Source organism: Ursus americanus, chromosome 21 (genome assembly GCF_024610735.1).
Source record: "Ursus americanus isolate L20-20 chromosome 21, mUrsAme1.1.p, whole genome shotgun sequence".
NCBI classification, from domain to species: domain Eukaryota; kingdom Metazoa; phylum Chordata; class Mammalia; order Carnivora; family Ursidae; genus Ursus; species Ursus americanus.
Window position 1 is genome coordinate 50,647,422 of NC_142147.1, and position 20,106 is coordinate 50,667,527.

The 20,106-nt window shown below is 59.0% G+C and overlaps 3 protein-coding genes across 3 annotated transcripts; 1 reads left to right on the forward strand and 2 right to left on the reverse strand.

The window, feature by feature from the left end:
* Positions 1–1,956: 1,956 nt before the first annotated feature.
* PTH2 (parathyroid hormone 2) lies at positions 1,957–2,808 on the reverse strand. The gene is made up of 2 exons (XM_045772267.2): positions 2,630–2,808; positions 1,957–2,131 (listed from the first exon to the last, which is right to left on the reverse strand). The coding sequence occupies exons 1-2, from the start codon at positions 2,749–2,751 to the stop codon at positions 1,957–1,959; spliced, it is 297 nt and encodes a 98-aa protein (XP_045628223.2). The 5' UTR covers positions 2,752–2,808.
* Positions 2,809–4,318: 1,510 nt separating this feature from the next.
* Positions 4,319–7,602, forward strand: GFY (golgi associated olfactory signaling regulator). Its single transcript, XM_045772241.2, has 4 exons — positions 4,319–4,416; positions 5,317–6,511; positions 6,747–6,920; positions 7,403–7,602. Exons 2-4 carry the CDS (start codon positions 5,332–5,334, stop codon positions 7,600–7,602), a joined length of 1,554 nt encoding a protein of 517 aa, XP_045628197.2. The 5' UTR covers positions 4,319–4,416; positions 5,317–5,331.
* A 308-nt stretch (positions 7,603–7,910) lies between these two features.
* SLC17A7 (solute carrier family 17 member 7) lies at positions 7,911–18,203 on the reverse strand. The gene is made up of 12 exons (XM_045772214.2): positions 18,137–18,203; positions 13,986–14,238; positions 12,826–12,944; positions 12,432–12,546; positions 12,266–12,353; positions 12,025–12,111; positions 11,790–11,932; positions 10,985–11,134; positions 10,681–10,813; positions 9,883–9,993; positions 9,546–9,673; positions 7,911–9,336 (listed from the first exon to the last, which is right to left on the reverse strand). Exons 1-12 carry the CDS (start codon positions 18,196–18,198, stop codon positions 9,043–9,045), a joined length of 1,683 nt encoding a protein of 560 aa, XP_045628170.2. The 5' UTR covers positions 18,199–18,203; the 3' UTR covers positions 7,911–9,042.
* Between the last annotated feature and the right edge of the window lie 1,903 nt (positions 18,204–20,106).

Consider the following 20,106-nt stretch of genomic DNA (forward strand, 5'->3'; position numbering starts at 1 on the left):
GTGGGGGAGGGAAGAGCTTCCAAGCACCACTTTATGAAAAGCCTCAAACGCTAGGGAAGACATGTAGGGAGGAAGTATGGAAGGAGTTCAGGCCAAGACCCAGCTACCAGGCCCTCCAGGCAAAAGCCAGTGAGGCTCCTCACGGGGTTGTTGTGAGGTTCAAAGAGCCAGTGGGAGTGCAATATTTAGGGACGGGCCTGGCATATAATAACTGCTCATAACTCTTCAATCCCATTTCTCCATGAGAGTAATGGCAGGGTCTAGACTTAAGTCACACAGATCTGCGTTCCGGTTACCCTTTTGTCCATTACTGGCGCTGACAACTTGGGGAAATTACTCTTGACTTTTAGAGTCTTATTTATGAAATTTGGCCAACTCCAGACGGTGTTGAGGAATATAGTTATTCCTTCATTATTCAGTGTTTCTAAGAGAATCAGGCCCACCCTCTACAGCCTAAGGGCCAATTAGGGCGCGGTCCGCCTCCCAGCAGTACAACTTCTGCCGGAGCTGGCCAGTCGCCCAGCGCCAGCCCCGCCCCCTGCCCACGAGCCCACGAGCCCCACCCCGCCCCCTTCTCTAGACCAATCAGCGCGCGATCCGCACGAGCCGCGGCCAGGGCGCGCTCCTTAGAGCCCTCTGCCTACCCCTCGGAGTGGGTTGCCATGGTCACCACTGAGCGTTGGGACTGAAGGGCTGGCGGCAGCCGCCAGCGAGAGAGAGACAGAGATAGAAACAGAGACCGGTTCTGATTGGCTGCTTCTTCGCTTCACCTGTGCCCCAGCCCTGTGCCTCCGGGAGCCTGATGCCTGGTTCTCTCTGTCCTCTCCTCCCGCCCCAACGGTCTCCCGGGAAGGGAGCAGTCAGAAAACCCTGAACAAACTTCTGGAGGCTGCTGCTAGAGAGGCGGAAACCCTTTTCTAACAAAAGCGTTTTGCTTCGCGGGAGCTGTGAAGAAGTTGTCTCATGGTGTATCTCGGTTTATCGTCAGATGAGTAAAAAAGGCTCAGAGGTTAAGCAGCCCTTCCCAATACCACACAGCTAGGTTTTGGGGAACCTGGTCTTGAATGGCAGGTACATCTCGCCCTAGAGGCAACCCCCCCCCCATCTTTCCACTGCGCCCAGAGAGAAGTCGGGAAGTGAGGAGAGAGCGGAAACGGCGAAATTCGGGGAACATGAGAGCTGGAAGAGGGAGAGAGGGAAACGACAGAAGAAAGAAAAGAGGGAATCAAGAAAGAAAGAAAGAAAGAAAGAAAGAAAGAAAGAAAGAAAGAAAGAAAGAGAGAGAGAGAGAGAGAGAGAGAGAAAGAAAGAAAGAAAGAAAGAAAGAAAGAAAGAAAAGAAAAGAAAAGAAAAGAAAAGAAAAGAAAAGAAAAGAAAAGAAAAGAAAAGAAAAGAAAGAAACCGATTGGGAGTGGAAGGAAGAGTTTTAGAGGCTGAAAGAAGAGTAGAGAGAGAAGGCAGAGGGTTAAGCCAGGAGGATGGAAAGAGATAGAAGTACAGAGACTCTGAGAGATGGTGAACAGACACCCAGAGAAGGACAGAGACCTAGAGAAGGGGACAGAGACTCAGGGAAACAGAGACCTGGTAGGTTGCAGGGAACCAGAAAAGGGGACAGAAACCCACAGAGGAGGGCGGACATCCGCAGGTGGGGTGGGAGCAGAGATGCGGGTGGGGAGGGACAGAGGCACAGAGCAAGAGGAGGGGACCGAGCTGGGGGATGGAGGGAGGAAAGAGCAGAAATGCAGAGAGAGAATAGGAGTGGAGGGAGGGAAAGATGATTGGGAAATAAAGGGGGGGAGAGAAAAGAAAGAGAGGACTGAGGGGACGAGATACGCCGGAGTAGCGACGCAAGCCCCGCCCGCGTACGCCGCACACACACCGCCGGGCACAGGAAGGAGGCGCAGACCCGGGCGCTCTGCAGGATCTTTATTCAAGTGGGGCGGGCGGGCGCGGCGCTCAGCGCGCGTCCAGCACCAGCAGCTTGTGCATGTACGAGTTCAGCCAGTGGCGGCGCTCGAGAGCGGCCAGCAGCCGCGCGCGCTCCCGGAAGGCCGCGTCGTCCGCCAGCGCCAGGCTCCGCCGCGACAGCGGGGTGGCCGGTCCCGCCCAGGCCCGGCCGGGGGAGCGGAGGCTACGAGGAGACCAAGAGAGGCGGTTACCGCGGGTCCCGCCCCGCCCCCCGCCGCCACCTGTATCCCCCGCGGTCTAATTCGAAGCCCCGTCCCTGCACAGTCTGTGGACTGGCTCAGCGTCTGTCCTCTGTCCCCCTGTCTCCCTCTCGACGGGTCTCTGTCTGTTCCCCGGGCTCGAAGCTCCCTGAGTACGGAGACCGAGTCCGATGCCTGTGTCCACCCCCAGCGCTCAGCGCCCGGCCTGCCACACACTAAGAACCCAATAAACTTTGCTCAGGGAACGAATTCGCTCTGCTTCAGCTCGTTCCAAATCTCTCAACGCCGTTCAGAATCTTCTTGTGTCTGTTCCTCGTGCTGATTCCCTGCCCACACTCCACCTCTCTCCATCCCTGGTCTCCGTCCTCCTCTCTCTCGGGTCTCTGTGCCCCTTTCTCTTTGGGTCTATTCCCACCTCTGCGAATCCCGCCCTCTCTGGGTGTCCGGGGCGCCGCACGTACCTGAGGACCCCGGCGGGGGGCAGGGCGACTCCCGAGGCTGTGTGGTCGCCCCAGGGCACAAGCAGCAGGAGCAGCAGCAGCAGCCGCACCCGGGGGCTCCTGGGCACCTGGCGGGTCTCCATCACCTGTGGAGAGACAGGGAAGAGCTCAGTGAGGCCCACGTCCTGGCCCAGAACCCCGGACCCCACCACCCACCCACCTCCTGCGCCCGTTGGCAGGGCCCGCTACCGCGCAGTGGGCTTGGACAGCCAGGCTGCAGCCCCCTTATATCGCCTCCACAGCCCCCGCAGCGGGCAGTGACGCAGACCAGGGGGCTGGGGGCACGGGTCAGCCCCCCCCCCAAGGCTCATTAGGAGCCGCCAGCGGTAATGAGGAGCCAGGAGTGGGGGCCCTGCTTCTGCCTCGGCAGCCACCAACTAATTGGGACCAGGAGCTGGGACCTGAGGGGACGCAGGAGGGGGAGAGACAGACAGACGGAGAAGTGGACACAGGAGGTGTGTCAGAAAGATAAAAATAGAGACCGGCAGAGGGACCATCAGAGCAGAAGCCAGAGACACAGAAAGAGACAGGGAAAGCAACAGAGGAGGGACTGATGGGGAGAAGCAGAGACACATAGATGAAGTAACCATGAGAGGGAAGGACAAAGACAGAGTGACAAAGGAAAGGGTTGAGGGGAAGAAAGAGAACAACAGAGGAAGAAGGAAAGAAGAGGAAGGAAGGGGTGGGGGGGAAGAAGACAAAGAGCCAGCTGGAGATGGAGGGAGGAGGCTCTGAGAAAGACATGAGATAGAAGGACAGCCAGCCAGCACAGAGATGTCCAGAGATAAATCCAGGCAGCAGAGAACCAAAAAGATAGAATGAGAAATGGAGGGGGGGAAAGGCAGCAGAAAGCAAATGGTATTGGGGCGGGGGGCGTGAAGGCAGGTAAAGTGACAGGCAAAACTGCAAAGAGGGGAAAGACAGACCAGGGCCCCAGAGCTACCCTGTGCATGGGCCTAAGCCTTCCCAGGGAGGAGTTTGGGGGTATTGTAAAGGACCAGTCCTCTCACACTGGCTCTTAAGCGGGTGCTCTCTACACAGTGAGGGGAGGTAGGCCAAGGTTAGGAAATCCCAAAGGGCAGGAGCAATCTGGGTATCTGACTGGCAAGACATGGGACCCTGGGCTCCTAGTTCCCCAGAGAAGAGAAGCCTGGGAACCTGGATTACTGGATCTGAGGGGAGGGACCTGGAGGCCCAGACTCCTGGGTCTTCAGGTAAGAGGGCACCAGGGATCTAGACCCTTGGGCTTGCATGTAGGAGATGGCAGATGGCCTAGACCCCTGGTTGCTTGCCCTTTCTTTCTTTCTTTCTTTCTCTTCCTAAGATTTTATTTATTTATTTGACAGAGAGAGAGAGAGAGCACAAGCAAGACTTGGAGCTCGATCCCAGGACCCCGGAATCATGACTCAAGCCAAAGGCAGATGCTTAACTAACTGAGCCACCCAGACACCCTTGGACCCCTGGTTTCAAAGAAAAGATAGCTTGGTTGGGCCACATCCCTCCACCAGATAGATGATCCAGTCCCTAACTCCCTTCCCTATTCCAGAGATGATGTTCTTTATCTCTGTCCCTTTAAGAGCACAAGCCTGTAGCCAGGCTCCCAGGATCCCCAGGGAGGGGGTCAGGTGCGTCAACCTGCACCCCTGGGACCCTACCTCCTGCTGCCCCTCCCAGAGCCATTCTGCAGCATTCACCGATCTCTGCGTCCAGCTCTGCTCACCACTGTTATCTTGGACCTCACTGAGCAGGTAAGAGACCCCAGGCCCCAAGTAACCGTGTCCTACCCAGGTATCTGCCACCCCCACCTCCATCTGAGCACAGACCTAGGTGTCTCTGCCCAGACCAATCCTGAGAGCCTGGCATCTCAGCTCCATCCTCAATAAACAGAGGGACCAGAGTCCTGCCCTACAGCTTTCTGGGCAGGCTGGGGAATCCAGAACCTTACACCCCTATCTACTGAGGGCCCAAGACTCGGAGTTCACAGTCCCCTAAAGTTCAAGACTCCTGTCTCCTTTCTCCCCTGTAGTCCAACCCCCCTAAGCTTGCTCCTTCAAAATTCTAGGCATCTGAAACTTCGGGCCTCTCCTCTCTAAGGAACCAGGACTTTAGACACGCAGTGCCCTCCACCCTCCGGAAACTGGGGTGAACCCCCAGCAGCCTTCTTGCCCAGGTCCCAGGAGTCTCCCTCCTCCCTCAGATCTAGGGGCCCCCAGCCCACAGCCACTCCTTCTGAGCCTCCTCTAGTGTAAACAACTGTGCAGTGAAGGTGTCCCCAGAACCCTCGGAGAAGAAGGGCTCCTGTGTCCCCTTGGAGCTCTACACCCTCTGAAATAGAAGTCAAGGAGGTCTGAGGGCCTGGAGAGGTCTGAGGTCTCTCCCAATTTTTCTGGGACCCCCTCGGGGAAAGAGATAAGGAAATTAACTACGACTCCCAAGAAGCCCCGCGCCTCAGTCTCCCTTAGCTACGGTGGCTACGGCCCCACAGCCTTCAGGGAGTTGCAGCTGGTTTCCCCTCTTTTCCCGGGCGCCAAGCTGGGCAGGATTTTGGGCCACCTGGGGACCGGTGGGCGTGGCCTCCGGGAGTGGGCAGGGGTTCCCGGGAGGCTTCCAACCTTAACCCCTTCCTTCCCGCTCCCCCGCAGCTATAGGCGTCTCCCAGAGCTATGACATCCCTCAGCCCGATCCTCTTCCTCCTCGTCTTCCTCCTCGCCCGGCTGGGTTCCAGGGCTGACCCTTCGGCCTCGCCGCTTACAGCCTCCGACTTCCCAAAGATGGGCCACCCTTCTCAGACCTCCTCTCCTGCTTCTGAGAATTCCACTCGTGACCTGCCTAACCCAGACTCCCCTGCGACTGCTCATCTCGAGCCCTCCAAATCACCTCATGCAGTTTCCCCTGAGCCCTCCCGCCTTGACTTCACTGAGACGACCAACCATGACCTCCAAGAAACCCCACACCCAGAGTCTCCTGAGAGCCCTAAATCTGACTCGCTCAACACTTCAATAGCAGACTCTCTGGAGTCCCCAAAAATTAACCTCTCCAAAATGATAGGTCCAGAACCTTCTGAGACCCCCAAACCTGACCTAACTGATATTCCACACCCAGAATCCCCTGAGACCCTCAAACCTAATCCCTCCAAAACCTCACACCCAGAATTTCCTGAGACCCCAAGCCCTGACCCTACCCAAACTCCACACCAAGAATCCCCAGAGATTCCCAAATTTAACTCCACCAAAATCTCACATGCAGAAGTCCCTGAGACCCCACATCCTGACCCCACCAAGACTCTTCACCCCAAATTAGCAGAAACCCATAATCCTGACACCACTGAAACCCCAAACTCTGAATTCTTCCAGATGGCCCATCCCGACTCTACTGAAACCCCCCACCCAGAATCCCATGTGACTCACAACCCCAGCCCCACTGAAATTCCCCAAACAGAATCTCCCACAACCCAGTCCCAAGATGCAACAGAGAACCCCATGACCTCTGACCCTGAGATCTCTGCCAGTCCTCACCCAGAAACTACTAGACCTTTCAAGGACAAAGCTACTGCCCTAAATGAGCTATCTCTGAGTCCCAAACCAGAAACCCCTGCAGTGACCCAGCCTGACTCCCTTAAATTGCCTACCTCAGTTTCTCCTGGGACAGTTGAGCTGAAAGCCTCCCAGAACTCTAGCCTTAAAGGGCCTGATGCCCTTCTTCCCTCAGCCCGGATTGCAGGCCCCCCTGCTCCTCTGGGTTCCCCCAGTCAGCCGGCCCCTGCCACTCCGCGGGCCCCCCAGCGGCGCAGCCGAGGTGAGAGAGTCAGCACTATCATCGTGGTGGAACGAGTGGAGAAGACCGGTGAGGGGCCAAGACCGGACTCCTGGGCCTGAGGGAGAAGGGGGCTGGGGGCCGGGACTCCTGGGTCTCGGGGAGGGCGGGCTGGGGACCCCGCTCCTGAGTCTGAGGCGGGAGGAGGCTGAGGGCTGGTATGTGGAGTCTGAGAGTGGAGGGAGATGGGGGCCGGGACTCCTGGGTCTCGGGAACTAGGGGCTGGGAGTTTAGATTGCTCAGTCCCTGGGCCCTCGTCCTTCAGGTGTGACCCTGGTGCGGCGCCCCCGGGGCGCGGCGGGCGGGGCCCTCTGCCTCTTCCTCGCGGGGACCGGACTGCTGATTGGCATTTTCCTGCTGCTGTGGTGTCTCTACCGCCGGGCGGCTCGACACCGGCCCTTCGCACACCACAGGCTTCCAAACGACGGAGATGAACCGGGTGAGCGACCCTCACAGCGTCCCTCTCTTTGAATGAATGCGCGTCCTTAACCCGGTTTCGCCTGGCACTTTAGGGCGCCCTGCCAAAAAGTACAGGTCCCCACCCAAGGCCAATAGAAACCCCGACGCCTCCATGATCCTGCCCCCCAGTTCTCCGAAATTCCCCCGGACACACGTCCAGCGCCGTCCCCAGCCCAGCTGGGAATTGCAACAGGCTGGGAGCCGCCGGTCCCCCCCCCAGCCCCGCCCCTTCCACCTCCCCTTGGAGCCCTGAATTCCCCGCCCTCTTCACTGCAGGCCCCGACCTGCTGCGCCGACGCCACGCCCCCTCTTTTATTCTGGGGGCTCCGCCCTTTAATTTGAAAACCCAGTTCCAAAGAACAGTCGGAATCCTCTTTCCCGCCTCCTCTTTGGCCAGCGGCGCAGCAGAGGGGACAGGCCCCCTGTCCGCCTAGTGATGACCTCGCCCCTTTGCTCCCACAGTTATGCATTTGGAAGCCCCGAAGGACCCCTACAACCTCTACTTTTATGCCCCGGATGCCTGGGTCCCTTCACACATCGCCACCAAACAGCCGCCGCCCACCCCCCCGCTGCCGCCCAAGCTGCCCCCGCCGCCCCGCGGGAACCGCCCCCAGAGCCTGGAGCCACTCTCTCCCGCCACGCTCCCCAACAATTTCGTGTGAGCCCCACTCGCGTCCTGCCAGACCCGCGCCATCCCCAGACGGAGGAAGGACCCAGAGGTCCTGTCCTCCAGGCACGCTTTGCTGAATAGTAGTTCTCTTGGGTAGGAGGTCCAACACACGAGATGCTTTCGCTGTGACCGGAGAACACCGTCTGAGGCCGAATAAATCAAGTGTTCCCACGGGCTAGACCCCTACTCTGGCCTGCTTCCTGGGAAGGAGGGGGCTGGGGCCCTCGGATTCTGGGTCTGAGGGAGGAAGGAGCTGGGGGCCCAGGCTCCCGTGACCGCCACCGCCAATGACGACTGGAGTGTGTACACCAAAGCATTTTATTGGGAGTGAGGCAGGGCAGGGTTTACAGTCACAGAGACAGAGACACAAAGACACAACCCTGCTCTGGGGAAATCACCCCTCTCCCCCAGCCCCATTCCCTTTCCTGGGATTCTGTGACTCCTCCTGCATATAGTCCCCAAATTCTAAGCCGAAAGAGGGGAGTCTGAGAGAGGAAGGATCCCAGATTTTGAGTCGTTTAGCCCCTGAGGGACACAACAAATGGCCACTGAGAAAACAAGAGTAGTTCGAAACCACCCAGGAGAATAAAGTGCAAGGAATTAGGGGGAAGAGGGGCATCTTGAAACCACCGTGGGGAAGTTCAATGATGGTGGCTTCACGCCATTGAGTTGATGGACTTGAGCAGCCACTATTTAGACCTGAAAACGTGTCAGAGAAAGTGCATGGGGGTGGAGAGAGGCATAGTGTTAAAACTGCCATCTTGCTTCCCTAGACATTGTGCTAAGCTAGGGAGAAGGTCTTGGGGAATTTGGTGCTTCAGCAGAACCTGCTGGTGGAGGGAGGGGTGCCGGGGGGGGGGGAGGGGGCCTGAAACCGCCATTCTCCCTCAGAAACGCTGGTGAGAATCGATCCATAGAATGGCGGGGATGGGCGATTGGTTAATCCAACCTGGAAAATGCAAAATGGAATCGGGAGAGATCTGTAACTTCTAGAGGAAGACCTTGAATGTTTCTAAAAGGCGAGGAAGGCTGAGTAGTCTCGGGGGGGGGGGGGTTACCCCGAGAATCCCAGGGGTTAAAGGAGAGGGCGGGGGAAGGGTGCCTCAAAACCACAAGAGAGAGTAAAAGATTGAACTGTCCATTCAAATAAAGCCCTGAAAGGAGAGATTTGAAACCACTGAGGCAGAACAAGTGGAGAAGGAAAACCTGTAGGAGAATTTGGGTATCCTTGAAACTGCCAGTCTGCAGCTTCACTACCCCTGAGAGGCGAGATCGGGGGAAGGGGAGAGGACTTGACAGCACTGGGGAAGAGGGCGAGTGCTTCTTAGGCCTGCAGCAGGACAGAGAGAACTGGGGTTCCTTGACAGTCACTCAGGCCAGTGATGTGTGGAATGGAGGTCCTGGAAACTGCCATTCAGTGGGAGGCACACAGTCAGTAGTCCCGGACAGGGGGTGGGGGTCTTGGGGGCTGAACTGTGCTGTGTGTGGCCCCATAGGAAGGAGGGGGGGCGGGAGGAGCCCCGGGGGGTTCAGCCTCATCCTCCATTTCGCTTTCGTCACTGCCAGCCAGCTGGTCATGGCCAACGAAGCCACACTTCTCTTCGCTCATCTCCTCAGGCTCTGCCCACGGCTGCTTCTCCCCGGAAGCGAAGACCCCGTAGAAGATGACACCCCCATAGTGCACCAGGGAGGCAATTAGGAATACATACTGCCACTCCTCCCGAGTCTGTGGGGGGACAAGGGGGAGGTGAGGTCAGAAGACAGAAACAGAAGGTGGAGAGAGAACCTGAGAGCAGAGAAAGGGAGACGGAGACCCAGCGGGAAGCGTTAAGAGACCAGGAGAGGGCAGGGATGGAGCCCAGCGAGGGTGAAGCCCATCAGGAAGGCCCCATACACAAACTGGGAGGGCGAGCGGGTCAGGGCCGGCGCACGGACCTTGTGCTTGGTCATGGCACCCACGATGATGGGGCACACCATGCCTGACAACGTGCCCACGCCGTTGGAGATGCCCATGAGGATACTGGCGTAGCGCGGGGCGATGTCCAGGTGGTTCACGTTGAACCCTGGCGAGGCAAGCCAGAAGGCGTCACTCCCGACTGAACCTCACTCGGGTGACTCCTGCTGAGCCGCTCCTCCTCCCATCGCCACCTCCTCCGCCCCTCCCGCTCTTTCCAGGCCACCTCCTGAGAAGCTGCGAGGTCCCCTTCCTGAGCCAGGAAGTTCCCTACAGAGCTGTCCCGAGTCCGCCAAGCTGCGGATCCGCGGTTCTCACCAGAGATGGCGAAGCCGCTGAAGCCCACGGCGAGGACCAGGAAGGAGATGGCCACGCCCTTGGAGTGCGAGTAGCCCACCACCAGCAGCAGCGTGGCTTCCATGCCGAAGCCTACGGAGGGCCGGAGGGCCGACTCATCTGAGCGTCGGCCTCCCCACACCGCCTCTCCAGCCCGCCTCCCACCGCCGCAGCCCCCACCTCCATGCCTGTCCCTGGCTTTGTGCGCGTTCAGCTTGCCTTGTCCTGCATTCCGCCCGCGCCCGCCCTAACCCAAACCCTCACCTCCCTAACGTCTTTGACCGCGCGCACTACAGCCACCACGGTCCCGCTGGGCCGTCCATGGCCCCATTCCCGACTAGGCCACGCCCTGAAAACGCAGGGTCGGATCCCCACCCGTGCACCACCCCACCTTCCCTCGGTTCTCACTCATTAGGCAGCAAGCCACCCAGACCTCGTCTGTCCGGGTCCCCCACTCATGGCCCCTCTTGACCACCTAGTTCCCCTCCTGCTCCGCCCAGGCCCGTGTAGGCCCCGCCCTGCCAGACCCAATTTGGTCTCGCCCGTGCTTCGCCGGGCTAGTCGCACCCGCCTTGCGCTTCCACCCGGTAGGCCTCGAGAGGCCGGAGAGTCTGTTTCATCCACGCTCGGCCTCGAGAGGCCGGAGAGTCTGTTTCATCCACGCTCGGCCTCACCCCGGCTCCGCCTTTTTGGACACGCCCCTGACCCCACCTCCATCCTCCCGGGGTCCCGCCCCGCCCGGGCTGTCCCAGACTCGCCGCAGGGCCCCGCCCCACTCACCTCCACAATTCATCAACTTGCGCACGTTCGTGGTGGACATGATTCGGCGGCTCCTCAGGAAGTCCGCGATCTGGCCCCCGATGGGCACGATGATGGTCATGACCAAGTGGGGCAACGCTGACACCAAGCCCACCTGCACCAGCGACCGTACAGAGCGAGGCCTCAGGGGCGGCTGGCCCGGCATCTCCACCCGCTTCGTGCACCTTTGGCTCCTCCCTACCCCTTGTTTCAACCTCTTGGGATCCAGGCCCGGCTGCTCCGTCTCCCCCCGCTGCGCCCCCTGCCTTTCCTTCCTGGACCCAACCTTGCTGATCTCGAAGCCGAACACCTCCTCGAAGTAGGCGGGCTGGGAGATAAGAAGCAGGTAGAACGTCCAGCTGCGGCAGAAGTTAGCCACGATGATGGCATAGACTGGCATGGACGTGAAGAAGCGCCGCCAGGGTGTGTTAAACTTCTGTGGGGGGAGGGTGTGGAGAGGAGAGGCCGCTAAGACAGAGACCAGGGCTGGGCGCTCTCTGTGTCCCTTCAGGACCCAATTATAGCCCCACAGAGACCCGGGTTTCCCAACCTCACTAAAACCTCCAGCGACGCAGAGGCGCCAACTTGACCATGTCCTTGTGGGGACCATCCTAGCCTCACAGTGACACTTCAGGGATGCAGGTGTTCCGACTCTACAGTGCCCCTCAGGTGCACAGATGTCCGGACCCCACGACGACCCTCAGGGACTCAAAAATGTGCGCCCAGGAGTCTATTTCCATTCCATTGTGCCCCCTAATTCTCGCCTCACTCACCCCCAAGGTCTAAGCAAACCCCGCATATTCAAATCCCGTTTCTGCTGGCTTAACCACGCCCCACAGTGGTTCTGTCCACCTCGCCACCCAGTCCTGCCCTCGGCACCTGCTAATTCTTTCTTCCCCGCGCCTTAACTCCGCCTCCTAGGCTCTAGCCCCGCCCACTGCACCTCCCCATCCTGTCTCCTCTGAGCGTCTACAGGAACCCACTGCGGAGGAACACTGTGGAAGTTCGAAGCCCCCTTTTTCTCCTGCCTCCCTGCCTGAATATCTCTCCTTGCCCCACCGCGCCTCCGCCCCACAGGCTTGGGCCCTGACCGTGACCGGGTTCATGAGTTTGGCGCTCTCGCCGATGGCGTCCTCGATGTACTTGCGCTCGTCTTCCGAAATGCTGGGGTGCAGAGCCGGGGACTCATAGGAGACGAGCAGCCAGAACAGGTACCAAAAGATCCCGAAACTGCCTGGGGAGGGTCAGGAGGGGGATGGAAGCGAGGTGATGACCGGCCTTGCTCCGCCCCAGCGCCACCCGGACCCAGGCGTCCGGGTCCCTCACCGTAGACGTAGAACACAGAGCTCCATCCTGAGTACTGCACCAGGACCCCGGCGAGAGGCATCGCGACCACCGCCCCAGCATAGGAACCTAAGGGGGAGGACGCAAGATGTAGACCGGGCTTATCTATCCTCAGATCCGGGAATGTGGCCTCCCAGCCCCTGCCTTCCGGGGACACAGAAATATAGGCCAGAGTCCCTCCCCCGCTGACCCGCAAGTCTGGATCCTAGCCCCTTCCTCTCACCGCAAAAAGCTGTTGTTGCCAAGCGACTCCGCTCTAAGGGCGGGGCCCATTTGCTCCAGATGCCGTGACAGGCAGGGTACGTGACCCCCTAGGAAGGAGAAAACCAAAGTCAACGGCAAGAGGCGGAGTGAGAACAGGCACAGGGTCATATGGAGCAGGGCTTTACCTCTACCAACCCCTGCAGGATCCTCACGAAGATGACACAGCCATAATGGACTCGGGCAGCCGAGGGGATCAGCATGTTTAGAGTGGATGTCGCCACAATCGCAAAGCCGAAAACCCTGGGGGGAAGCGTCCACAGTACGAGAATAGGGCCCAGCTATCCCGCCAAAGCTAGGATTCTGCTCTTTCTGCCCACAGCCGGCCAGGCCTTGTGTTCCCCCCAGAATTCCGGCCCCCACCTTCCCTGCAACTTTCACCTTCCACAACCACAAGCCCCGCCTTCTTCTAAGACCCCGCCCCTAACTCAGGCCCCGCCCATTTCCCCAGGCCGCCCCGAAATGCCAGGCTACCACACCCTCTAAGTCGTTCCCGCCCACCTTGAGACCCCAGCCCTGTACCTGTTGGCTGCGAATTTTTGGCAGATAAATCCTCCGGGAATCTGGGTGACAATGTAGCCCCAGAAAAAGGAGCCGTGTATGAGGCCAACAGTCTCTGGATCCCAGTTAAATTGAGCTTTCTGCGGGCCAAAAGGCACGTCAAACCAGCCGCCCTGACCCCAGGCTCTGCCCCTCCACCAATCAGCACAGATTTAGACCCTCAGCCAATCAGTAACGAGGACCCCTCTCGCGCCAAAACACCTGCCAATCAGAGCTCATGCCGTCCTCCTCCCAATTCCTTTGGCCCAGGCTGCCAGGCGCACTACCCCAGCAAGGCGGCCTGTCGCTGCCCCGAAGCCTCGCTCTGCCCGCTTCAGTGCCCCTTCTCTGAATGTCTAGGGGCCCGTCAGTGGGGTGGGGACTCTGTCTCCACTTATTTCTCTTGACCAAACTACGAACTGTTTGCGGAGTGACTGCGTGGGGTCTAGTCAGGGACAAGAAGTAGCCAAAGGGGCGAGGTAGGCCAGTGCCGAAGTCGGGAATTTTTCCTGAGGCAGGGGCACGGCCTACACCGGAATTAAAACAGGGAGAAAGTGGGGCTCCTGGCTGGCTAAGTCCATAGAGCATGCAACTCTTGATCTCGGGGTTTGTAAGCTCAAGCCCCAGGTTGGGTGTAAAGTTTACTTAAAAAATATTTTTTGAAAAATAGGGAGAAAGTCTGAGATAAGGCGGGCTTTAGGTAAAGGCCAGAAATGATGAAGTGGGATGTAGCAGGGACTGAACTTCAGAAAACCCAGGATCAAACTTCAGGGTGGAGTCTGCACTGGGACTGGGATTAGGATGTGACACTGGGACAGGCATGGGTGACAGGTGGAGCAAAGTTTCTAGGGGGCCCACAACGGCGCGGGGGCAACATGCTGGCGCACAGTCTGCATTTGGAAATCAGGGAGCTGGAATAAATAGGGGCGGGGCTTCCTTTAGATCGGGGCGGGGCTTAGGAAGGGGAGAACCCTGAGGCAGAAGGGAGCCTGCGGAAGGGGGCGCACAGATGGGCGGGGCTGCTCAGGCTGGGGTTGGAAGGGGCTTGGCCTGGGCTTCCTCCGCCCGGAGGAACGTGACGTCATCAGCGGGAGTGGGCAGGGCTAGGTGGGCCAGCGTGCCAAGTCACGCCCCTGAACTACCTGCACCACCACGTGGCCCCCGCGGTGGGTCGTGCTGTTGTTGACCATGGAGACGATGGCCACGCCCAGGTTGCAGCGGATACCAAAGCTGATGCAGAAGCCCAGACCGCTCATGATGGCGATAATGTAGCGGCGAGGGAGACCGAAACAGGTGCAGTCCACCACCGGCGGGTCCCGGGTCTGCGTCGTCACCGGGCGCCCATCAGCACTCAGCTCTAGCGTCTCTGCACCTTCCTGTCGCTTCTCCAGAAGGCTGCGGGGCATCAAGTGTTGAAGACTCGTAAGTCCAGGCCTCCGGCCCCCTCTTCCCCAAGACACAGGAGTCCAGGGAAAAACCTCTTGCTTTTAAGACCCTAAGGATCCTAAGCCCTAACTCCCTCCTTTCCCAGGAGTCCAGGTCCTAGCTCCCTTCTCCCTCCAAGATCCAGAAACCTGGACCCCCTCTCTCCATCCCCTTCAGACCAGGAATTCACGCTGCCAGCCCCCTTCTCCTGCAGGCTCAGGTGTGGCGGTCCTTAGTCCCCTTTTCCCCCAGCCCTCTTATCTCTCAACTCAGGAGTTTTAGACCCCAAACTACACTTGGTGATCCAAGAGCCTGTGCCCCCAGCCCCCACCCTGAGGCCCAGAGACTCTCTCCAGCCCCCTCTCCCAGATATGAGTCTATTTGAGGAAGCAAAAGGCGCTAAGGAGATGCTTCAGCAAAGGTGTCAAAAGAACAGATGCTTCTCAGCCACGTCTGCTATATATACCGACCACCCTCCTCCCCTGCCCCCAGTGGCTTGCCCTTCCCTGCTTCCAGGCCCCAGGTGTGGGGCTGACATCCAGCTGACTCCCTTCAGACACCAGGAGCCCATTCCCTGGGGGTGGGGAGAAGTCAGGGTCCCTGGAATCCAGCAGCCCAGCCAGACATCCCGGAGGAACCTTGAGTTCAGGCTGTCAGCTGGGGGGTAGGGAGGGGGGAGTGGCGGGTGGTGTCCTGGCAAGGGACAGATGGCCCTGGTAGGGGGATTGGCTCAGTCCCCAGCGTGGCTCTCGCCCCCGCCCGTTCTGGAACCGGGATTGAGTCTGTGATGATGGATAGGGTATTTGGAGAGCCGCCTCACACCCAGAGAGAGGCTGCTGGGAAAGAGAGGTGCCCTGAGACAGATGTGCAAAGACCCCCAAAAGGCGGGCGCCAGAGATGGGAGGGGGACAGAGGCTGAAACAAAAAGGGCCAGAGATACAGAAGGAGGGACAGAGACCCGGAAAGAGAGAGGGACAGAGACCCAGAGAGAAAAGGGGGAACAGAACAGAGACCCCCGAGAGGGAAGGGGACAGAAACTCAGAGATGGAGGGGGACAGAGACCCAAACATCAGTGGGGACAGAAACCCAAAAGAGAGGCTATAAATGCAGAGACCCAGAACGTTGAGAGAAAGATGGAGAGACCGGGGGACTGAGGAGAGACAAGCTGGGGACGTGATTTGTGAGATGCGGCCCCTCTCTGAGACGGGTATGCAGCCAGGGGATCGGGCTGGATCCCAGGAAGGGGCTAGAACAGATGGAGGCGAGGGAGACTGGGACGGGGGAGGAAAGAACAGCCAGACGGTCTGGGGGGAGGCGGGTGGAAGAGATGAGAGAACACAGCCACCCTCCCCATCTTAGAACTTCAGGAGGTTGGGGGGGCGCTAAGAAACGAGGGTAGGAGGAAGAGCCTGGGGGAGTGGACAGAACCCAGGAGGGACGAGAAATGAGAGCCAGAACGTGCCTGCCAGTACAATTAGACTTTGACCCAGGCCCCTATCAGATGCTATTTGACCCTGACACTCCTGAGGTGCTTGCAACCCCTGATATTTGATACTCGTTAATACTCCAACGTGTCCGATCTCTGACCAAGGCTTTCTAAATGGGGTGTGGCGGGGGCTCGGTCTCCCACATCTAGAAAATGGGGGCAGGGATAGAGTGTGAGGTTACAGACAGGGAAGCTCCAGGTGATATTGATCATCTCAGGATAGGAGAGTAGGGGCGCAGAGATGACGTGACCCAAGTACTTCCCCGGCAGACCAGAAAGGACAGGGGAGAGCCTGGAGGGAGAGCCTTCTTCCCTCCCTGGGTGCCTGAAACCCAGGTCTGAGGACTTGATGAGGAGAAGCCGAGCTTAGGAAGCAGTTCACCGAAATGAAGAAGGTGTCGCAGTCCCCTCTCTGGGTCTCTGTCTTTGCTTCTTTGGGGTTCTCTGTCCGTTCCCCTGCTCCCCCAAGCCTCTGTCCCCTTATGTCCCTTGGTACTCTCTTCCCATTGTACATCTAAGGAAAAACGGAGGTTCAGAAAGCAGAAGGAGTATGTCCGAGGTCACACACCAGAATAGTGATGGGGCCCTGATCATTTCTTGGCCCCCGGCATCGCCCCATCCAAGGCCTGGCTCTCAGGAAGGAGGCACCGTGGCGCCTGTCTCTCCTGCATTCCTCTTCCTCCCATGTCCTTGCCCCAAGTCGCTCTGGGTTACCGTCTGTTTCCTGGGCTGAGGGAGTTCCCCACCCACTCTAGGATCACTCATTTCATCTCGAGGAAACTGCAGCCTCCATCCCCGGCTTGGGAGGGGCTGGCCTGGGTTCGAATGACGGCACTTGTACTTATCCGTGGATTTCTCCCCCTTCTCGAACTGAGCCTCAGTTTCCCCAGCTTTGTCTAAAGGATTACATGGAATCAGGGTGTTATGTCCAATACGGGGCAACCCCAGGGTTCAGACACAGCACTCTTCTCAAACTCCAACTCCTTGGTGAGGGTCCTGGTGGGAGCTCTGAGCTCTGGGGTCTGCAGGGCCTCAGAAGGCAGCTCAGAGAGATGAAGGTAAGACACAGACAGACTGAGAGAAACCCAGACACAGACGAGAAGCTGAGAAGCAGGCACTGAGGGAGGGGGCCTGAGGAACACATCCCTCCTGCCGCCACCCCCCTTCCAGCCCCCTCCATCAGCACGTCTCTCTCCCTCTCCTGACTTCTCACTGATGTATTTTGAGAAACTCGTGAAAGGAGGCGAGAAAAAGGGTGGGGAGGGGCTGGAAGATTGGGAAAAGAAGGGGTGAGGTTATCTCAGCTCCCCCTCCCCCCACTGCACCATCCTCCTGCCCCCTCCCTTCTGTCCAGCCTTATTCCCATCTCTCCAATTCCTAGAGGGCGGGGGACCTTTGGAGCTAGGAAGTGACCTGCAGCGAGCAGGACTAGTGTTTGTCTTAGAGAAGGACTTGCACGGCCTAGGGAGATGGACTGAGTGTCAACTAAAGACAGGGTCAGGGCCAAGGGGACAGGGTCCGAGGGAATGGCAGCAGGGGCATGGTGCTGATGGGGCCATCTCCTCCCCGCACCGTAGCCAGATATTTTTAGGCTTCTCCGCAGCTGAGTAATTTCTCTGACTTGGAGCCAGGGCTGGGGTTGGGGGTGAGAGGCTGGGGGGAGGTGTCCAGACTGCCCTGGGGACACTGAGGTCACTGGGGTCATCTCCCTGGATGAAAGGAAGTCCTTTTTAGCTCTAGCCTATATCCTTTGGGAAGTCTGTCGTACCCCAGGAGCCTCATTTTTGGCCTGCAACTTCTTTCTCCCCCAGAGACCCAGGATACCCTGGCTTCTCCTCCCAGCTTAGCTCTCCTCAAGGACAAGGACCAATGGGCCCCAATCCGCTTTAGCTTCAGATTAAACTCTCTGAGAGATGGAAACTGAGAAGACATGGGGAGATGGAGACACGCAGGCTGGGGGATGAAAAACCCAGAGCGAGGGGGACAGACACCCAAAAGGAAAGGGTCAGAGACCTAGAGAGAGACCAGCAGAGACTCAGAGAGCGGGCAGAGATCCGAAGAAAGGAGGCAGATGAAGATAAGAGAACGGAGACCAAAAGTGGGGAAGGGGATCAGAGACCCAAAGAGAAGGAGATATGCAGTCCCAGGGAAAAAAGGGTAGAGTCTGGGGTGGGGTGGGGCACAGAAAAATTAACGAAATGATGGACGAGACTGGACCAGGGAGAGGGGACTGTCGAAAAAGGAGGGAGAAAACCGGACAGATGGGTGGAACCCCTATCCACGGGTATCGCCCGTCCATCTGTCCGTCTAGGCCCAGGTGGGAATGTGCGTCCTCCTCGGACCCTCGGGCTCTTCCCCGCCCAGTACCCTCACCACGCTCACCGGTGCAGCCTCCCGAGGGCACGACCCGCTAGCTTCCGAAACTCCTCCTGACGGAACTCCATGGTGGCTGCCCCTGCCGCCGGTCCCCCCGCCGATCCCCCCGCCCGCGGGCCCGGGCGGCCGCGTCCGGGTTCCCGGGGTCCGCCCCGGCCCGGCCGGCCCCGCAGCTCCGCTCGGGGGGAAGGAGGCTGCGTGTGCTGGCTGCCTAGGGGCTGTAGCTGGACTCAGCGTCGGGGGCGGGGCGGGCGGTGGCTATGCCCCGCCCATTCTCGTTGGACCACGCCTCTTATGTTCTAGTCCCGCCCCCTTTCGTAGCCCTCCACCTCGATTCTGTCCCTGCCCTTCCATTCCAAGACCACGCCTCTGGGCTCTGAACGCGCTCCTCTGAGTTGCATCGCCCCAATTCTATCCCTTCCAGGAGTTACTCCCCCCGTTCCACCCCTCCAGCTCCTTCTATCTCTTTTCTCTCCTCCCGAGTTCTCTTGCTCACCTGAGGTTTCCTTCTTTTTAGTTCGCCCTAATTTCGTCCTTGCTTTTCGTCCCCTACGGTTCCATCTCCTGCATTTTCATCCTCCCAGCCCCATCCCTGCGAGTTTCTGTGTCCTCCAGATCCACATCCCGCCCCCCGATTTCCATCACTATCCCTCATCATCCTTAGTTCCAACTTCCTCATTCAAAGGGTGCTTTTCTCATTCAGGGATTTTCTTCCCCCTGAATTCCGACCCCCATTTCGATCCACGCATTGTCCCCTCTAGCTCTTCCCTCATCCGGTTTCTTCCCTCTTGACTTCCTTCCACCTGTTTCCATCTTTCCTTTTTTAAATTCTATACCCTTCCAGTTCTATTTCCTCTCGGGGCGCATGCCCCTCCTGGTTCCTTCATCCTCGATTTCCTCCCCCTCTGAGTTCCATCCCTGACAGTTACATGCCCGTCCCCAGTAGCGACCCCCATAATTCCCACCAGCCTGGAGCCTATCCCGCCCTTTGAGTTCCGTCCCTACTCCCCCGGGTTCTCTTCCCGCCCCTTGAGTTCGGTCCCCTCCCCTGAGATCTGTCCCTGCCCTAATTTTTGCCCCCTTCCCCTGGAATCGGTCCGAGTTCTGTCCCCACCCCCTGAGTTCTTTCCCCGCCCCCCGAGTTGTGTCCTCTCCTGCTGAGGTCTGTCCCCGCCCTCTTACTCCAATATCTGCCAGCCCTGGCCCTTTGGGGTTGAACCCGGACTATTTCTCCCGCTCAGGCGGGCAGGTCCTGTCCCTGCTCCTTTCTCCAGACCAGCCCTTCTCCCCGACGCTGAGTCCACCTCCAGATCCACCCTGGGAGGGTGCTCCTTTCCTCACCGCCTCCCTGAGTCGGGCCGCAAATGCATTTGGGATTAAATTTTCATGATGTGGCACAAGCCCTCGAGGGGGCTGGGAGGGAGCAGCCGGCGCGGCGGGCGGGCGCCACCGACCCGGTGGCCCGGCAGCCACTGCCCGCCATAGCCTCCCGTTTCTCGCCTTCTCCCGCTGGGTCTCTGGGTCTTACAGTTTTGCTTATGTTTACGAAACCCCCGGGCCCTCGGGGAGGTGGAGGTTGGGGGCTGGGACCCCAGAGTCTGAGGGAGGAGGGGCTGGAGACCCGGACTCCTAGGTCTGAGGAAGGAGTAGCCCACGGAGCCGTCCACGAGCGCCACCCTGTGGCGGCAGAATTCCCGGCCCGGGTGCGGAGGCGGCGGCCGCGGCTCCGGGCCAGGTGTGAAGGTGGAGCAGATGGTGAAGAGGAGGGAGTAGGAGGGGGGCCCCGACCGCTGCCAAATCCCGGGCCTTCGCCGGAATCATCACCATGGAGACCGAAGAAGGCGGAAAGGGCCCAGCTCCACACTTTTTTGGGACCCGGGAATGAGTTCCTTGGCCTCCCACGGAGGGTCCCCGTGCGAACTACAAGTCCCAGCGGCCCCCGGACCTCACCGTTTACTTCGGAAGAACCGCGCTCT

Coding starts and splice junctions, on each gene's coding strand:
- PTH2 (XM_045772267.2), bottom strand. CDS start 2,751: ATGGAGACCCGCCAGGTGCCCAGGAGCCCCCGGGTGCGGCTGCTGCTG. Junction 2,132..2,629: donor CCCCCCGCCGGGGTCCTCAG/GTACGTGCGGCG, acceptor GTCTCCTCGTAG/CCTCCGCTCCCCCGGCCGGG.
- GFY (XM_045772241.2), top strand. CDS start 5,332: ATGACATCCCTCAGCCCGATCCTCTTCCTCCTCGTCTTCCTCCTCGCC. Junction 6,512..6,746: donor GGAACGAGTGGAGAAGACCG/GTGAGGGGCCAA, acceptor CTCGTCCTTCAG/GTGTGACCCTGGTGCGGCGC. Junction 6,921..7,402: donor AAACGACGGAGATGAACCGG/GTGAGCGACCCT, acceptor TTGCTCCCACAG/TTATGCATTTGGAAGCCCCG.
- SLC17A7 (XM_045772214.2), bottom strand. CDS start 18,198: ATGGAGTTCCGTCAGGAGGAGTTTCGGAAGCTAGCGGGTCGTGCCCTC. Junction 10,814..10,984: donor TCGGCTTCGAGATCAGCAAG/GTTGGGTCCAGG, acceptor TCGCTGGTGCAG/GTGGGCTTGGTGTCAGCGTT. Junction 9,337..9,545: donor GTGCCATGACCAAGCACAAG/GTCCGTGCGCCG, acceptor GTCCCCCCACAG/ACTCGGGAGGAGTGGCAGTA.